The sequence below is a fragment of the Lepidothrix coronata genome, unplaced genomic scaffold, assembly GCF_001604755.1.
Source record: "Lepidothrix coronata isolate B3197 unplaced genomic scaffold, Lepidothrix_coronata-1.0 Scaffold46, whole genome shotgun sequence".
Taxonomy (NCBI): Eukaryota; Metazoa; Chordata; class Aves; order Passeriformes; family Pipridae; genus Lepidothrix; species Lepidothrix coronata.
Window position 1 is genome coordinate 5,115,077 of NW_016690226.1, and position 17,542 is coordinate 5,132,618.

At 46.1% G+C, this 17,542-nt stretch overlaps 1 protein-coding gene across 3 annotated transcripts; it reads left to right on the forward strand.

The window, feature by feature from the left end:
- The first annotated feature begins 4,736 nt into the window (after positions 1–4,736).
- On the forward strand, positions 4,737–15,995 carry PEX5 (peroxisomal biogenesis factor 5). Of its 3 annotated transcripts, XM_017814707.1 has the most exons (16): positions 4,737–4,750; positions 5,047–5,250; positions 5,704–5,739; positions 5,917–6,049; positions 6,746–6,880; positions 7,917–8,022; positions 9,230–9,320; positions 9,688–9,804; positions 10,169–10,261; positions 10,436–10,555; positions 11,137–11,280; positions 13,401–13,471; positions 13,641–13,856; positions 13,996–14,161; positions 14,349–14,506; positions 14,872–15,995. In XM_017814707.1, exons 2-16 carry the CDS (start codon positions 5,101–5,103, stop codon positions 15,071–15,073), a joined length of 1,938 nt encoding a protein of 645 aa, XP_017670196.1. In that variant the 5' UTR covers positions 4,737–4,750; positions 5,047–5,100; the 3' UTR covers positions 15,074–15,995. The 3 variants fall into 3 exon arrangements, with proteins under 3 accessions (XP_017670196.1, XP_017670195.1, XP_017670197.1); XM_017814706.1 differs by lacking the exon at positions 4,737–4,750 and having other exon boundaries at positions 5,024–5,250; XM_017814708.1 differs by lacking the exons at positions 4,737–4,750; positions 9,688–9,804 and having other exon boundaries at positions 5,024–5,250.
- Positions 15,996–17,542: the final 1,547 nt, after the last annotated feature.

Here is a 17,542-nt window from a genome sequence, read left to right on the forward strand (position 1 = left end):
ACCGCCCAAGCCCACACAACCAAACAAACTCGTATTTGTTTTGCAATTAGGGGAGCCAAGGCAGAGTGCCAAACTAATTTTTTTTTTTTGACTACAGGGAAGTGACGGGTCCAGGAGCAGAGTCAAGTCGTTCCTGACTCCCATTGTCGCTCACGGGACCCATAGATGCTTCCTTGGATGTTTGGGTTCATATGAAAACAGGCCAGTGCTCTCCAGACAAAAAACCCACCCAAATTAGACCCATGATTTTGAAGTCTGAAGGGTCAGTGTGCCAAAGATGGGAAATAGTCAGGGCCAAAAGATCCTCTGTTGTTTTTGCAAATGCACAGTTTCAGAGCGTGTCAGAATTCATCATCTTCCTTACAAAAAGCAGAACGTACATCAACATCATGCTGTTGCCAAAAAGGCACACATCATATCAGTTTATGTGTTTAGAAGGATAGCCTGTAGGTCAGATGAAACAAGCTGTCAGATCAACTCTGTACTGCTGTGACTTCACTCACAGCACCAAGTGGCACAGGACGAGTGTCCAGTTTGGACACATGCTGCTACAACACAGGCAAACATGCCGAAGTGAACCTGCAGAGGGGAATAACTACTTTGGCCATCTAAGCAGAAGGATTGCAAAAAAATGCAGTGTTTTTTAGTCTAGAGAACAAAGAATTGAGGGAGACATGGCAACTAACTCCAATTAAATACAAAGATACATCAAAAAGGAAATGAATACCTTATCTGTGGTGGAGAAGAGCAGAACTATCAGCTCATCAATAGTGCCTGTCACTACATGAGCAATGAGGGGAAGATCAGTAAAAAGACTGGCTTTCTGATCAGTGAAATCAGAAACTGGTCAAAGATACCAAGAAGTTGCAAGTATTTTTTACTTGTCTTCACTGTATGGTGGCTAGGTGAATATCTTAAATAGCACCAGCTGCAAATGGGGGAAAAGTCATTCTAGATTTCTAAGCACTTACGCAAAGTCAATGTTTTCAGACCAGTTAGGCTTGATGAACTTCTTTTTGTGATGGTTAGAGAACTGGCTCAAGCAACATCAGGCTCGCTGGCAGTTATCTTTGAGATATCTAGATAATGGAGAGATTCAGAAGACTAGAAAAGGCCAAATATATTGGCTACTAAATAACAACAACAATAACAATAATAATAATAATATCTGATTAATTATTGTCCAGCCAGCATCACTTTACTGCCTCCCCCTGTGATACTGGAACAAATAAACATTAAGTAGACCACTCACATTTTACATTTGCCAGAAAAAGAAATCAAGTCAAACCAATCTTTCATGGCGGACTAACAGGCCTTTTGGATAAGGAAGTAACAATACATGTTAAATATTTTGACTTCAGTAGGGATTTTTATTCCATTTCATCTGACAGTATAACACATTAGGAAACATGGGAAACTGATCTACTGAAATTAGTGTCAGGAGAGTCTGATGCTGATTAGAAAATTCTAAGATTAGATTTTGATGCTATGCTATCTATCTGGAGAAAAATATCAAGAAGCAGTCCCACAGAGATCTTTTTTCAGTGTGCTATTAAGTTTTTTTCTGTTATTTATACAGTGGACTAGAAAGTGCACCTATTAAATTTGCAGACAACACTAACTTGAGAGGGGTTGCAATGTATTTGGTAGAGAAAATTCTTATTCAAATTATCTTGATCAATGAGAGGAATAGCCTGAAAGACTAGAACACTATTTAATAAAAGCATGTGCAAAGTTCTGTACTTGGAAAGGAATAATGAATTTCACGAAGTTAGGAAGGGGAATAACTAGGCAGAGACCTGCATTTTGTCACTGATCCCCATCAGGTCCAGGAAATTCAGCATAGTATTGAGTACTCAGACTGACTGAAGGATGAAGAGCCTGGAATAGCCTTTTCAGGAGCTGTACAATTTGCTTCTCTCACGTCTCCAAGAATTATTGAGGCTCCCTAATATTTCACTTCTTACTGCCAAATTATTTACACTTCACACGCAAGGGTCCATTGATTTTGCTTCTTTTCCTGATGACTGTAGATCCAGACCTTTTGTTTTCTGTCTCTGAACAGAAATAGTTGTGGCTTCAGCAGGACACTTATGCACCATGAGCTATAGCTATGGTTGTCCTGGATGCTTTGCCACCATTGCCACTTCTGGCCCTTTCAGTATCATCACATTCCTTTGAGACTATAAGGGATATATGGGGCCATCCACCTTTTCCTTTTTTCTCCTTTACTCTGGGTCTAAGACCTAGAAAGTCTTGCTCTGCAAGGTTTCTTTCTGTACTTTCAGGTGGAGGGGCATCCGTGCCTCACTCTTAAGCAATGGAAAACTATGACTGAGTCATAGAAGATGTTTTCTGAAGGGCTCCTACACTGCAGGCCGTCTTCAGCCTGGTGCAAATGATACCACAACATTTTCACTAGACCAAAAGATTGCTCATTGTTGGAACTGGTTCATCAATGAGCACTGCTTTACAAGACTCTTGGTGAGCCTGAAGGCCATCAAGAAACAGGAAAAGCTGTTTTCCCAGGAGAAGAGAAAGAGGGGAAGAGAAGATACATTTTTCTTTAGTATTTCTTGTCCCTGCAGGCAGCAGCGATGACCCTGGGTGTATTCTCTGTGGGGCTGTTCTTGCTCCTCAGCCGTGCTGCTCACAGAAGGGAGGCTGTGGGGACTTTTTTTACAGGGCAGTCTTTCCAAGTCCCTGTCCTGAACCAGTAAGTCAGGCTGGACTGGTATCATAGGCTGGTGTCATAGGCATACCCCAAGACCTTGTTACGAATTTTTATAAATTAGAACTGCTTCATCTTGACTTCTTCACTGCTCGATCTGTGATGACTTTGTTTTTTCTGTCCATGCCTTGCCTCAATGCTTATACTCCTGCTCTCCATGTCTTTGTGCGGTCTGTTGTTTTTACCTAGGAGCAGCATTGCTCACCTGTTCTTCTAGAAAGTAATTCAGGATTCTGCCCCAAAGCCTCCTTCATCTTTCTCTCTTCAAGTGCTCTTGTTAACCCTTGATCACACTGAATGTATGTAGGATTGCCATTTGGTAAAAGGGGCGAGCCTTGCTTTGTCCTTCCGGGGGTTCATTCTGGAAGGGTCGGGTTAGTGCACTCACAGTCCCAGGATGACTACAACTTACAGGAAGGGCAGACAATAGGGCAGACATCTGGAAGAGTGGAATGTGTTGTGCCTGTGTTACATCGCGTGTGCAACTTGGTCTCCATGTGTAAGAGTAGTTATGTAAATGGCTTTTCAAGCATCACCACCTTAATGCAGCTACCTGTCAGATGTAGGGCACTTCCACATCCATGCCTGAATGGGTGTCTGCTGTGGTCTTTCAAAATGAATCTTCCAGTAATCCCTGCTTGCTGGGCTTGGGTTTGGGCTGCAGAACAGTCTCAGTGTGCAAACAGGATTCCTTTTAGGTGGTGCTAAGACAGTGTGCTGCACATAGGAGACACCTCCCCAAACCTATTTGGTGTGGATGTTGTATTTTCAGCCCCAGCTTTTATAACTTTAAAGATTTGCTCCTGTTGAGCCATACTGCTTGCTAGCACAGAACTGGCTGTAGATGTCACATGTGTTTCAAAGCTGTAAGCAGAGCAGTCAAGAAGACCTACTGCCAAAGAACTGTGTCTAAACCAGCACCAGATGTCAGTGTTTGGACAGATGAACTGCACCTGGCAAATCTGGAGAGGACCATGCAGGGGAACATATTCCTTTGAAAAGGAGAAGATGGGATTTGACTCTGTAAACAATTTATTTCTAGTACCCTATTGTCACGGGAGGCAGTACACATCATGCAAACCCCTCCTTGTGCTTTTCCCATTCTTTTAGAGGCTATACACAAATGACCTCTGATTTTCCAAGTGGTTTGACCCTCCTGTGGAATCACGCGTGTAGAAGGATCAAGGCTGTAAAGGAGTTGACGTTTCTATGGCTTATCTGAAACCATCACGTACTTTTCAGTCAAATGCAGCCACTTTTGACCTGTGGCTGCCAGTTGCAACATTTTATTGATCCCAGAGCAAACTATAAAATATTAGTCCATCAGCCGGATGAGCGTGTTCTAATACAGTATACGTTCATTTACGTATATATGCAAATATATACAGGTACGTACCATATCCATCTCGTTGAAAATATATATATGAATATATATATGTACATATATTTACAAATACAGAAGATGCATATGGTGCATAGCATGTATATAGCTTGTATATACATATACATCCATATCTCAGATAATCATGCCATATACATACCTCACATATATATACACATACATATCTCATATATACATACCACATACGTCTTGTATATAGAGATACATATATATCTCAGATATACATACCATATACATCTCGTTGTATTCGCGGACATATGTATGTATATATAACTATACATATAAATATATGTGTGCATTTATATATATATTCAACGAGATGTGCAGGGTGCATACCATGTACATATACACACTGCTTCGCTCCAGCGGCGGCCAGCAGACAGGGACACATCCCTCGGGAACTGGCCCGGGCGCTGCGGGGCGGGGCGGGTCCAGCGGCCGTGCAGCGGCCGGGGGTGGGGTGCTCGGCGGCGAGGGGTGACAGGGGCGGTGACAGGGGCGGTGACGCGGGAGGTGCAGCCCGCGGGACTCTGCCCCTTTAAGGCGCTCCGGTGCGTGTCCCTTTAAGGGCTGGCCCCGCCCCTCCGCGCGAGCCGTGCGCGCCCCGGCGGCCCCAGGTGCGGAGCTGGCGGGGGGAGCCCCGCGGCCCGTCCCGGCGCCGCCGCCGGCGCGGGGCGGGCGGGGACGGGACGGGGCGGGGCGGGACAGGGGTCCCGGGCGGTGGGAGGGAGGAGCGAGTGGGGGCGCGGGGCTGGGGGCGGGCGCCGCGGCCTTGCCGTCCTGGCGAGTGGGTGTCCGTCCTCTCCCGGGCCGGGCCCGCGGGGCGGGCGGCGCTGGCGGGTTGCGGTCGGGTCGGGGTCAGCAGGTCGCTTCGCCCGGCGCTCACTCGGTGTCTGTGCCGCCCCGGTGCCAGGTGCAGGCGCGGCGGCGTTCGGCGCCGACCCTCCCTTCCTCCCTGCGCGGCGCCATGGCCATGAGGGAGCTGGTGGAGCCGGAGTGCGGGGGCTCCAACCCCCTGATGAAGCTGGCGGGGCACTTCACGCAGGACAAAGCCCTGCGGCAGGAAGGGCTGCAGGGCCCGCTGGCCTGGCCCCCCGGGGCTACCGAAGCCGCAGCCGTGAGTGTTGCTCCGCTTGCTGGGCTATGGCTGGGTCGGTCGGCTCGGGTCGGGGGTGGGCTGCAAAGGCGGCCGCGGGGTGAGGACTGCGCGGGAACAGTCCCTGCACAAAGGGGCAGTGGGACATTTTTCTGAGGAAAGAGGCCGCGGGGTCACCCGGCACAGGGCTGTGGGGTGAGGGCATGTTTGTGGGCGCTCAGGGGATGCTGGTGGCTGTGGTGAGCTGTATACCTTGCTGTCACCGTCCTAAGCCAGACAGTGGTGGGAGGGGGGTTGGACAGAATCCCTCAAAGTGTTCCTGCTGCTTTAGCTTTAGCAGGCATCTAATGCAAGAAAATGTTGACAGCCTAAGCTGAAGGAAGAGGAAGATGTAATCTAATTGGGTCACAGTGTGTGTGTGGAGGGGGGTATGGGATCAAAACTGTTGACACAATTGCCCACTGTTCCCTGCAGGTATCCAAACCACTGGGAGTGGCCACTGAAGATGAGGTAAGAACAGATTAATTCATCTCCTTATAGCTTTTCTCATCAACACTATTTGTTATTTTTTTGCCCTACCTGATGCTAGTATTTCTTTCTGACAAGCCCACTTCTTTCTCTCATGCTCCATGGATCTGTCTGTTCATCTTCTATGCGACGTTTGTAATCCATTTCTGTCTTTGGCAGCTGGTTGGAGAGTTTCTGCAAGCACAGAATGGCCCTTTACTATCCCGTGCACCCCAGACCTTTAAGATGGATGACCTGTTGGCTGAGATGCAAGAGATTGAACAGTCAAGCTTCCGGCAGGCCCCTCAGCGAGGTGAGGGGAGATGGAGTAGGTAGAGGTCTGGAAAAGATCTTAGTGTTATGGTTAAGCTCTTAGCAGTGTGGTTCCCATCTACTCAGCACTTGTGAGATTGTATCTGAAGTATAGTTTCAAGATTGGGCTTCCCAGTACACTGAGCTAGTGGAACAAGTTCAGTGGAGATCAGTAGAGTATTCAGGAACAGGAATACATGTTGGAAGAGGAAAGGCCGAGGGAACTGGACATGTTTAGCCTAGGGAAGAGTCTAAGGGGCAGGGCAGTGGAGTGTCTTATTGCTGTCTTCAGCAGCCATGGCCAGGATCTTCACAGCGATAGACAGGAGAAGGACAAGGGGAAATGGATACAACTTGTGGAAAGAGAAACTGAGTAGGTGTATGGAAACATTTCTTCCCTTGGAGGGGACAGTTCAGTACTGGAACAGGTGCCTAGGGAGGCTGGGGAATTGCCAGCCTTGGACAAGTTCAGAAGTTACCTGATGAATGCCCTGGGCAACCTGATCTCTAGCTTTAGTGTTAATCTGCTATGAGAAAACTAGCAACCTCCAGAGATTCTTTCCAAGTGGAATATTTCTGTGATTTTATTCTAACAAAGGGAAGGGGAAAGGTCAGAGGAGATGAGGGCCAGCCTGGAACACTTAAATGATGCCTTTGAGTGCTCCAGTCCTCACTTCCATTTTTTTTCTTCATGTAGCTCCAGGTGTGGCAGCCCTGGCACTGTCTGAAAACTGGACCCAGGAATTCTTGGCTGCAACAGATAGCACTGGTGATGTCTCTTCAGATTACAATGAGGCTGACTGGTCACAGGAGTTCATTGCTGAAGTGACAGGTGAAGTGTCCCTTTTGGTATTACTGTCAAGATGAATGTCAGTCACATGCCTGTGTGTAGTGAAGAGTTACTGAATGTGAAATTGGGAGTCTTGCTTTGGGCCCAGCAATCATTGTTTCCTGTACCAGCTTTAATGGGGTGGCGGGTAGGGAAGCTACTTTGTGATGGCTTAGCCAAATTGTGAACAATGTGGTGTGGAAACCTTTATTTAGGTGTAAAGGTCTTTTGGTTTTATCTTAAATTACTTGGAGAATTTAGGAGAAGCACTCTATTTAAACTGCTTTTATAAAAACTGTGATTCAACTGATGCAAGTTGGAGATGGTCTGGTACTGCTTCTTGCTTTCGTGTTCTCTAATTCCCTCTCTTAAGGCTAAATTTTTCTTTGGTACAAAGGTGAATCTTTGGCCAATATTTTGTGTCAGTTAAATGGAGGTAGAGGGGAGTTACACCCTGGAAATGTGCAAAGTGAATGTTTCTGGCCCAAAAGTTAAGCTTCTTATTTAAAGCAAGCCAGTGCTTTATCTGAAAAGCCATTCTGCATTGTGTATAGAACTGTGTCTGGAATAGGATCCTGTTACCATCCATGTCCTAATCTGGAAATTATGAGTAAAATTTAAATAGATCCTATTCTATTCTCCTGAGGTTGCCACTGTAGAAAACTGGGTAGTCCCATTCCTTGACCCTCAGTCTTTGTGTTTCTGGGAATATAAATTGGCATTTATGAAGGTCTTTGAGAAAGTCCTGTTGAAAACCTAGTGCTTTGTAGGCTCTGCTTTTGACAGAGACTTGTAATGCATTGCTGATTTTCTTGACCTACATAGTATTGCACAGAGAGCAGATGAATAAGTTGTGATATTAAAGCAGAAAATCATAAGTTTGTTCTCACTACAGTGGCATCTGTATTAATACACTGTCTGAACCTAAGTCTTGATTTTGAGATCAGAATAAACAAATACAGAATTAGCAAATAGAAACAAAGGTGTAGTGGTCTGCTTGTCTTACTTTTCTCCCTATTCCTCCTGATGTCCTGTGCAGATCCACTGTCTGTGTCTCCTGCCAAGTGGGCAGAAGAATACCTAGAGCAGTCAGAGGAGAAACTGTGGCTTGGGGAATCAGAAGATCAGTCTTTGGCAGATAAATGGTGAGTCTGACTTTTCAAGACTAGCTGTTGCTGCTAGGTACTTGCGTCGGTGAAATTTGGATAGATGATACAAGTCTGCTATGGCCTGAATGCTTTTGAGTCTTTTAACCTAAAATGATGTTCTCAGGCCTTTGGTTTCAGAGAGAAGAGGAAACCATGCTTGGAGACTGAAGTTTTTAAGAGATCCCAGCTTTTCTGTTCTCTAGTTCCAGGAAGATACTTTGATTGTGTAGGCTAGCTCAGTCTCATGCCTAATGCAAAGCTCCTTATAGTGATTTCAGGAGTGAGCTCAGGAAATTTTTTTTAGCAACAGATGCTTTTTTAGATTTAGAGATTTCAAGTACTAGACTCTCCTAGTTGTAAACTTCCATCACTTTATTCTCACTATCTGACAAACCACTTCCAGCCTTTCCTCAACATGTTTCTGGATTCAACCGTCTAGATATTATTTGAATGTGTTTTTTTCTGGTAGATAAAAGAACGATCTACTACTTCGGATCATCTCTCTGTAGGTACCTGTTGAGTACAGTCAAATTTTTCAATTAAAGAAGCAAAACACACACAAGCAGTTTGGGCCTCTTAGATCTTTTCCTAAAAGACATTTTGCGTATTTGGATTCTCCTTCCTCTCAGCTCATGCCTTTCCTGATACCTTTCTGCAAATAACGGACATTCCTGAGTTATTGCCACCAGTTCCAAAGACTTCCTCAAGTGGTAACACCTAGAACTGGTCCTATCCTGCTGTAAGCCAGACAACATATTGAATTTTGCACTTACTGTGAGTCCTCAGTCCTCTGTGGAGCTGATGCTTTTCCAAGACACTGTTTTCCTCTTCAACAGGCATGACCTACTTTCTTTGTTCCTGGATATATGACCTTGTTTTTGGTAGTGCTAAAACTTGCAGTGTCTGATAGCATGAGAGCTTGCCAGGGAATCCAGACTGCTCTGCAGAACTGTGCTGACTCTGTGATTGTTTAATTCTGATACTGTTTGCGTAAGTTACTCGCACAGTTAACTTAGGACTAATTTTGAATTTTTACAGATGGACAGTGGTACTGAATCACATAGGAAAACCCCAGAATCTTTGAGGAGGGGTTGTATCCCTCAGTACTGTTGTCTGGCCCATTGTGTACACTGTGGTTAATGAAAGAGTTTGCTGTTGCCTGGTATCAGGCCACCTCTTTCCCTTTTACTGCCTCTGAACACAGGTATGAGGAATATCAACCTGAGGAAGATCTTAAGAAAACTGTTACTGATTTCCTCTCTAAAGTGGACGATCCAAAACTCAAGAACACTGAGGTGAGAAAGCTCCTGATTTGGGCTGAGAGATGAATTATTACTATGAATTAGTAATTTTATAATTGGTAGTAGTTATATTACTGTGAGTAAGGGGTGTGTGGAATTGAGAGGGGTGAAGACAGTAAAGGAATAAAGCCTCCTGTTGTCCCATATTTCCATTTCTTCCCTGATTCCTGGAAGTTGAATCCTACAATCCACTTCTAGATATTATCCATCTCTACAACACGACTCTCCTCCCCACCTTTCTGGGCCTTTTGAGCTCGCTTTGCAGAGAGAAGCCCTCTTAGTGAAGGAGGGGGGCATGGGCAGAGGGCTTCTTGGCACAACATCTGCCCAGCTCCACCCTTGTTTCATTTCTCTGCTGCAGTTCCTAAAGTTTGTCCGCCAGATCGGAGATGGGAGGGTATCGATCGAAGCTAATCAGGTGACCCACAGAGACCAAGATCAGGCAGAGCAATGGGCAGCTGAGTTTATACAGCAGCAGGTAGGAGCCCCAGGCCTGTATGCTCTGAAGGAAGAAAGTTTTTTGCCACAGTGCCACAGTCTGGGAGCAAGGGAGAATGGCAAATCCAACTCTCAGCAATGCTGAGGGAGACAAGGGAGGGGCTGTTGGGCTCTTAGCAGAGTCTAGCCAGAAGCTGGGAATGTATGTGGACAGTTTGTTTTCTCATCTCCCGTAGCGTCTGGGAGGAAGAGGAAATTCAGATGAACTCTTTTCCACTTTATAGGCCATCAGTTCTTACTGATGGGGAGGAGGGGTCATCACAGACCCTCCTGCTGTTTTGGGATGTGCCCTAAGGTAGCCAAATTCTAAAAAGAAAAGTGTGTTTCTGTTTCCGAACTCCCAGGGGGCATCCGATGCCTGGGTGGATCAATTTGCGCGATCTGGGAACATGTCAACTCTTGATACGGAATTTGAGCAGGCAAAGGCTGCTGTGGAGGTAAAGCTGACTGAGGAGGAGGGCTGGGGTGCCAAATGAGTGCCCATAGTAGGGTTACCTCTCTCCTTTGCATGCTATGAGGAGGGCTGGAGGCATTTTAGAGGGAGTTCTCCGGCATGTGTAGATCTGAGTTTATGGTTCAGTTACTCTAGTCACATTCTGTTCTCCCTTCAGTCAGATGTGGACTTCTGGGACAAACTCCAGGCAGAGTGTGAGGAGATGGCCAAGAGAGATGCAGAGGCTCACCCTTGGCTCTCTGATTATGAAGACCTCAGCTCCTCATCATATGACAAGGTAATGGAGAAGAGGGTCTCTCAGCCCTAGCACTGTGATAGGATGCCTTGAGGAGGCTGGCAGTGTGTCTGGCTCACATGTGAACTCCACAGACCTTAAATGCTGATAGGACTCCTTCTCACACTGATCTTTTACTGTTACTTACACTCTCATCCCAGATCAGCTAGAAGTTAAATACTGTTTTCACTTAGACTTGTCTGCAAATGCTGTGTGGTTCTTGTCCAACACCAAATACCAGTGAATGCAGGGATTCTATGCAATGGGTACAAGTGTTGTGTCCCCTGGCCCTGTCCATGCCCCTCTCCCCACCCCTCCCAAGCTGATAAGATCCATACCAAATGTTTCGTCTCTGTGGCAACTTGTTCCAGGTCTGGTTTGGGAGAATTTTTCATCGCAGAGCAGGCAGGAAGAAGTACCATTCTTCTCTGATCTGCTACAAATTAGCAATGAGGACGAGATGCTAACTGGTCTGCAGTTTGATTGTTCCTGATGCAACAAGACTAGATTGTGCTGTGCTTTAGAGAGTGCTCTTCTCCCTAAGCCTGTCTCCTAGCATTAGCCCTGTCTGTCTTCCCTGCTAGGGTTATCAGTTTGAGGAAGATAATCCCATGAGAGATCACCCAGATGCATTTGAAGAGGGTCGGAAGCGCTTAGAGGAAGGTGACCTCCCCAATGCTGTCTTGCTCTTTGAGGCTGCAGTGCAACAGAAGCCAGATCATATGGAGGTGAGTGACAGCGGAGGTAACAGGCAGAGGTGTCAGGGTGAGTGTAGAAAACTCACTTCAGTGTTAGGAGCTGTGCAGGGTGTATGAAAACACCTCATTTTTTTGTGGCTCTGGGTTTGTAGCTCATATATGTGGATCCCCGGGGGGGGCTGTGAGCAAAGGAGGTTTATGACTTAAGGTCAGTTAGAGGAAACACAAAGACTCTGGCCCAGAGCTCTAAAATCTTTGTAGCACATGATACTGCACACAGAGCCAAGACAACTTCTCATCTCTTAAGTTGCTTCTGTGAAAGTCTTTATTGGCATTGTAAGATTAGAAATGCTTATGGCAGATTGCTTTCAGTATTTGTATTGAAGTCTAATTCTGAGCAGCTCATTAGATTTGGAGTTCTGACTTTCATCTAGATGCTGGGAGAAGATGTAACCCAGAAGGGTTGAGAGAGATGGCTTGGGTGTCTACACAGTCTTCATTTGAATTTGTGGGCCAAAGAATGATTTTTACACTGAAGACAGATTTCCAGCTCCAAATTCAGTGAATACTTTTTTCCGTAAATCATTTCGGCTTCTGCAGGATGAATCGAGAAATGGAATAGTCTGTGTGCCTTTCTCCAGAGGTACAGGATGTGGATGTTCTCAGGAGGAAGAATGCAAATACACTTGTGTTGTCTGTTTCTGGAGTGTCTGCCTCAAGGACTCGGGGCCGCTGAATTCTCTGTGTGTCTAATTCAAGCCCTGCTAATTGTATGTGATTGGACATACATAATTTGTTTCTTCTGAGACTTAGATGAGTGACACCTTGGAGCAGAGGTTCTTGCCTTCGGGGAACAGACATTTGTCTTTTTAGGATACTGGGAGTAGGTGGAAAGTAGGTTTGAAGGTTTGAAGTAGAAGGTTTGAAGATCAGCTTTAGCTTTAAGGTGGTCGAAAGGCATTATTAATACTCTTTTAGAACTGTCGCTTTCTTCTCATAGGCAGTGTGGGCTGCAGGCTGAGCATGATGGAGAGCTAGTAGAAACCTTAGGGGAAGAAATCTTGGTCCAGTTCTGGCTGGCTGTATTGAAAACATTCTGAATTCTTCTACTGTGACTGCAAAAAGTACAGAAGTCAAGACTTCACAAATGGTACTGTGATCAAATAGACATGAACAATTGCTCTGAAGGAAATGTCAGGTTTGCTTTGGTCCAAGTCACAACTTTACCTTGAATCTCAGCTCTTCTGCTGGCAGAACACTATGCAGGTGTGTGGTCAGCACTTCTTGAGTTGCAGCGAGCTGTATGGTGAGGCATTAGAAATTCAAGACAGTAGATTGCCTTCTGCTTGTGGTGGCTTGTACAGCATTTCTGGGTCTTTGCTAATGAAACAATTTCCTTCTGTGACGCAGTGGATGCTGCATTTTGTGACTTATGTTCCAAAAGCAGGTACTTCGTGCTGACAGTCTCACCAACTGTGTAGCCTATTTTGAAGCCAGGGGTGTGGACATCAACACAAAGTGTAGATAAAACACGTGCTTTGCATTTAGTGCCTTAGTTAAATATTCCCTATGTCACCTGCCTGGAGATGGAAGTCATTTTCATGTACTGGTATCACGATGATTGAAAATTCAGTAAAATAACAGTGCTTCTACTTTCAGGTCTGATAGTCAACTCTCCAAGATTGCCACTTGCTAGTGGACCACTGCACAAGTACATACAGCTGCCTGCCTCGGGGGTCTTCCTATTGTTAGCACTGCTGCTATGCTGTGTTGTTCTTGGGAAATAAGAGATCGGCATTTTCCTCCTCCCTCTGCAGTTTGACCACAGTTAGAAGTTAAAAGTGGAGATTCTGTGATTTAAGTGTAAAACTGCCAACAGTTGCTTTATGATAGATTTCCAGGTAGACATTCACTTCTTTTCACTATAACAATGCCAATTTTGTTGGCCTTGAGGACCTATGTGCCATGACATCTGTGTATCTTTTGAGAGGAACTTATACCTGTGGTTAATGTGTATATTTTGATATATTTGGTTTCATTTTTAAAATGTGTAGGATAATATAGTGGATTTAATCTCTGTGTCTGTGGCTTATTGGCTGATCTTTTTCTCTGTGAGTAAGTTGGACTTTATACATCTTTATCTTCCCCAGGCCTGGCAATATCTGGGAACCACCCAAGCAGAGAATGAACAGGAGCTTTTGGCAATCAGTGCCCTCAGACAGTGAGTGTTGCAGAAGTGCTCCTGAGCATGGCTCCTTGTCTTGTCTGTGGTGCCACAAGGACCATATGGTTCTCATGGTGTGCTCTGTCTTGATTGTGTTACCTCCTGTATCTGGGTGTCTCCTGGACTGATTTAATACTGTATTCACTTCTCTTTCTTTCACCTGCAGGTGCTTGGAACTGCAGCCTGGGAACCTCACAGCACTTATGGCTTTAGCAGTCAGCTTCACCAATGAGTCCCTGCAGAAGCAGGCATGTGAGACCCTGCGGGACTGGCTACGCCATAAGCCGGACTATGCCCACCTGCTGGAGAAGGAACCAGAGGAGAGTGTCTCAGGGACAAACCTGGGGCCTTCCAAGCGTGTCCTAGGTTCCCTGCTGTCTGAGTGAGTTAGGGTGACAAATTTCAGCCTTCAGCTGAGAGGCTTCTTGGAGGGCTCGGGCTGGTCCAGGCAGGAACAGAGTGAGCAACCCCAGGCCAGCTCTCTCCACAGTACACCAACATCCTGTTCTGTGCTTTTCCAGCTCGCTGTTCATGGAGGTGAAAGAGCTGTTCTTAGCAGCTGTGCGCAGCAACCCCTCAACTGTGGATCCTGATGTTCAGTGTGGCCTGGGTGTCCTTTTCAACCTCAGTGGCGAGTACGAGAAGGCTGTGGATTGCTTCAGTGCTGCACTCAGTGTGCGCCCCAATGTAAGAAAGGGCAGACTGTGGATGCCAGAGGTTTATGGGTGAAGGCTTGGGTGGAGGCGCTCTGTGTATGAGAGGTACATATTTGGAGTACATATTGGAGGAATAAGACAGACACACGGGGAAGGAAAGCTTGAAGCTTAAAGACATCCAGTTCATGTCAGTCCCTTCTCTCTGCTCATTCCTCCAGGACCATCTTCTGTGGAACAAGCTTGGTGCCACCCTGGCCAATGGGAATCGGAGTGAAGAAGCTGTGGCTGCCTATCGTCGGGCACTGGAGCTCCAGCCAGGATACATCCGCTCTCGTTACAACTTGGGCATCAGTTGCATCAACTTAGGCGCCCACCGGTGAGCACAGGATGGGCAGATGTGCTGTGACACCCAGGAGTTTGCATGTGTTTGTGGGAGACAGGCTGCAATAGATTACTAGGACAGTGCCACACTGCCTATGCCTCTTGGCATAGGAGAGCAGAGCAAGTGTGTGGACTCTGCCCTGAAATCAAAGTGTCACACAGTTACGGTTGGAGTAGAGGCCATCTGGACTTCAGATTCTTTTAGAGAGAAAAGGGGGACCTCTGGTTCTGGAACGGGGCAGGATCTGGTGAAGAGGAAGAAGCTGTTTTGGAGGGGAAATACTTTAGAAGCAAATGGGAGAGGGAGTATGAGATGTACCATCTTTTCCACTAAGCATGTGTGTTTTCTCATGTTGACAGTGAGGCTGTGGAGCACTTTTTAGAGGCTTTGCACATGCAGCAGAAGAGCCGAGGTCCGCGAGGGCAGCAAGGAGCTATGTCTGACAACATCTGGAGCACCCTCCGCATGGCCCTCTCCATGCTGGGGCAGAGTGACCTGTATGGGGCAGCTGATGCCCGGGATCTTCCCACATTGCTTCAGGCATTTGGCCTCCAGCAGTGACTCTGGGATGGGCTCCCCTGTGAGTGCAGGGTTGGCCCAGCCCAGCAATGAGTGACCTTTCTTAGAGAGAAAATGTTCACAAGGGTTCACACACATCTTTGCCCTGGTAGGGCAGATCATTGGCAACTTTTTTTTTTCAAGGCCCCCCCTTTTGAAGTGTGCAACTTTTGCAACCTGTCTGTTGTGGCTTGAGCATCTGAGTGGTTCACGTTATCACCTCCTTGACTGACTGACACTTTGCTGGTATGCAGATCATCAACATGGGGAAGATAGCAACATCCAGCCCTCTTGCCAGATTGCATTTGCAGTAATGCCCAGCTTGGCCATGAGACTTTGTGTTAGCCATTCTGCAGAGACTGTCTGCAAGGGTGTATTTTGAGTGCAGGTTGCTTGGGTGGGGTGGGATTGCCATTTGGTGAAAGGGTGAAAAATTCTGGGTTTTGGGCATGCTTCCCCATGTATTTGCTTGCATGTATGTATATATGGGTTGCTAGGGAAAACTGGGGCAGTAGTCCCCTTTTCTGGCCACTGGTAACTTCATGGTACAGACAGATGCTAGTTTCTCAGTGTCTCTTCATGAACCTTTTAAGACAAGAGTATTTACTTATGCTAGGGACATGGGTGGAGGCCCTTACCCTGTTAGGGTAAGAGGAGATCCCAGAGTTCAGGCTTGAGAGATTGTGATAGGAATAAAAGTCTAAAATGTAACCTCTCCTCCCAGAATATGGTGGGGAAAGGGGTCAAGTCTTAATTTTCTCTTGCTCACCTGTCATTGTTTTCCTTTGTGCAGAAGTTTCCCATCTTGTGTGTAACTGAATCTTGTTAATTATAAATATCTGTATATGATTCTACTGGGGAAAATGTTTTTTAATTGTAAAGTATTTTGTATAATAAAGGTATAAGCCCACTGGTTTTCAAAAGATAGATTAGAATCTCCTCTCAGTTTCTGTCTCCCTTTTTGACCCAGGTTTTGTTTTTTGGATAGTTTATCTAAATGAAGCTTAAAGGACCTCATTTTGCTGTAGCCCCAGGCTTCAGTTCAGCGAGCCAGCAGAAGAGCTTCCCTGTGCCAACAGCTCTTTTTCCTTACTTAGGTTTAGAGGTCAGTAACACTTTTTTTTCATCTTCTGGCCATCTGCAGTGAGGGAGGTTGTGTTACATTTTATCACCTCTTTATGGAACCTGACTGCTGCAGTAGTCAAGGCTGGGGGCTTTTGGAGAGAGGACCAACCCTTTCTCTTCCTCCAGGCACCCGTTTCTTCATACCTCTACCTCTCAGGCTTGGTTTTCTCTTGATACTGTAAGAGTCAGGAGCAGGAAGTCTGTGCAGGGAATAGTTCTTGCTGTATGTTTTCTGAGCTTTAGTTTCCCCAGTGTCTCCCATCCAGCCCTGTGTTCTCCAAGACCTACCGGCACTGGTCTGAGATTGCTGTAATGCAGACAAAACAACTTGCTGCTTGTGCAGCCTAAAAGGAAAGGAAACACTACTTTTGCGTCCTGCTCACCCACACTGCTCCTGGTCAGAGATGTGTCTTTTGATTTTTACTGATCTCAGTCTTTCTGTCAGATTCTGCTAAGTGAAAGAAGGCATTTGCACCTATTCTATGCCTCACCTGTTGTCCAGGTGTTTTCCCTTCCCCTGTTCTCTGCTGTCTCTCTCGCCACTCGTTTCCTTTGCCTCTTTGCTCCACCACATTCCTCTCTGTTCACACTCACATTATAACTGCTTGACCTTTCCTTTTTCTCATCCTCAGGTTTCATTAATGCTTCTCCTTTCCTTGGTTTCCTAGTTGCCTCAATTACCCTTGCCATTTGGCTTAATCTCTTGACTTGGTGCTTGGTATCCTTCCCATCACACACTCCCCTGTCCTTGCAGTTAGGGTGGGCTGTCACCATTTGTTTTCTTTCCCCATAAATTCTTCTCACTTTTTCCCCCCTCCCATCTTAAATCATCTCACAGCATGTGTGCTACCTTTGCTGAGGATGAATCTTCACCTAGACACTAGTCCCTATTTAATCTCCCAGGGCTGAGTGAAAGTTGAGCTGCCTTTTTCCAAATTGTGTCTAACCTTGTCCTATTAAGAGCTGTCTTTGGAGGTGGAGTGTTGATGCAAGGAGCACCAGGTGACTGATTGGATCTGCATTCTGGTTCCAATTCACACCTTTTGCCTACCCTCTGCAACCATGTCTCTGGTCTCCAAACCCAGCTTGAACTGGGACTCTGTATGTATCATGATCCTAGTTTGCATTTCCAGCCACATCCATGTCTTCTGTTAGCAAGCCCAGTTGTACAGTGGGGGTGCGTAGCAGGTACCGAGCATTTTAGATTCACAGAAAGGTAAGGCACTGAGGGGTGTTTGGATGCCCCTAATCCAACCCCCTGCTCACAACAGGCCTGACCCTAATGGTAGATCAGGTAGCTGAGGGCCTTATAAAGGATTGTACTCTCCAATTTTTGTGCTTTCTGTG

Excerpts from the sequence above, each read along its gene's own strand:
- PEX5 (XM_017814707.1), top strand. The coding sequence starts at position 5,101 with ATGGCCATGAGGGAGCTGGTGGAGCCGGAGTGCGGGGGCTCCAACCCC. Across the intron at positions 13,857-13,995 it reads CTAGGTTCCCTGCTGTCTGA|CTCGCTGTTCATGGAGGTGA; the intron begins GTGAGTTAGGGT and ends GTGCTTTTCCAG. Across the intron at positions 14,162-14,348 it reads CACTCAGTGTGCGCCCCAAT|GACCATCTTCTGTGGAACAA; the intron begins GTAAGAAAGGGC and ends TCATTCCTCCAG.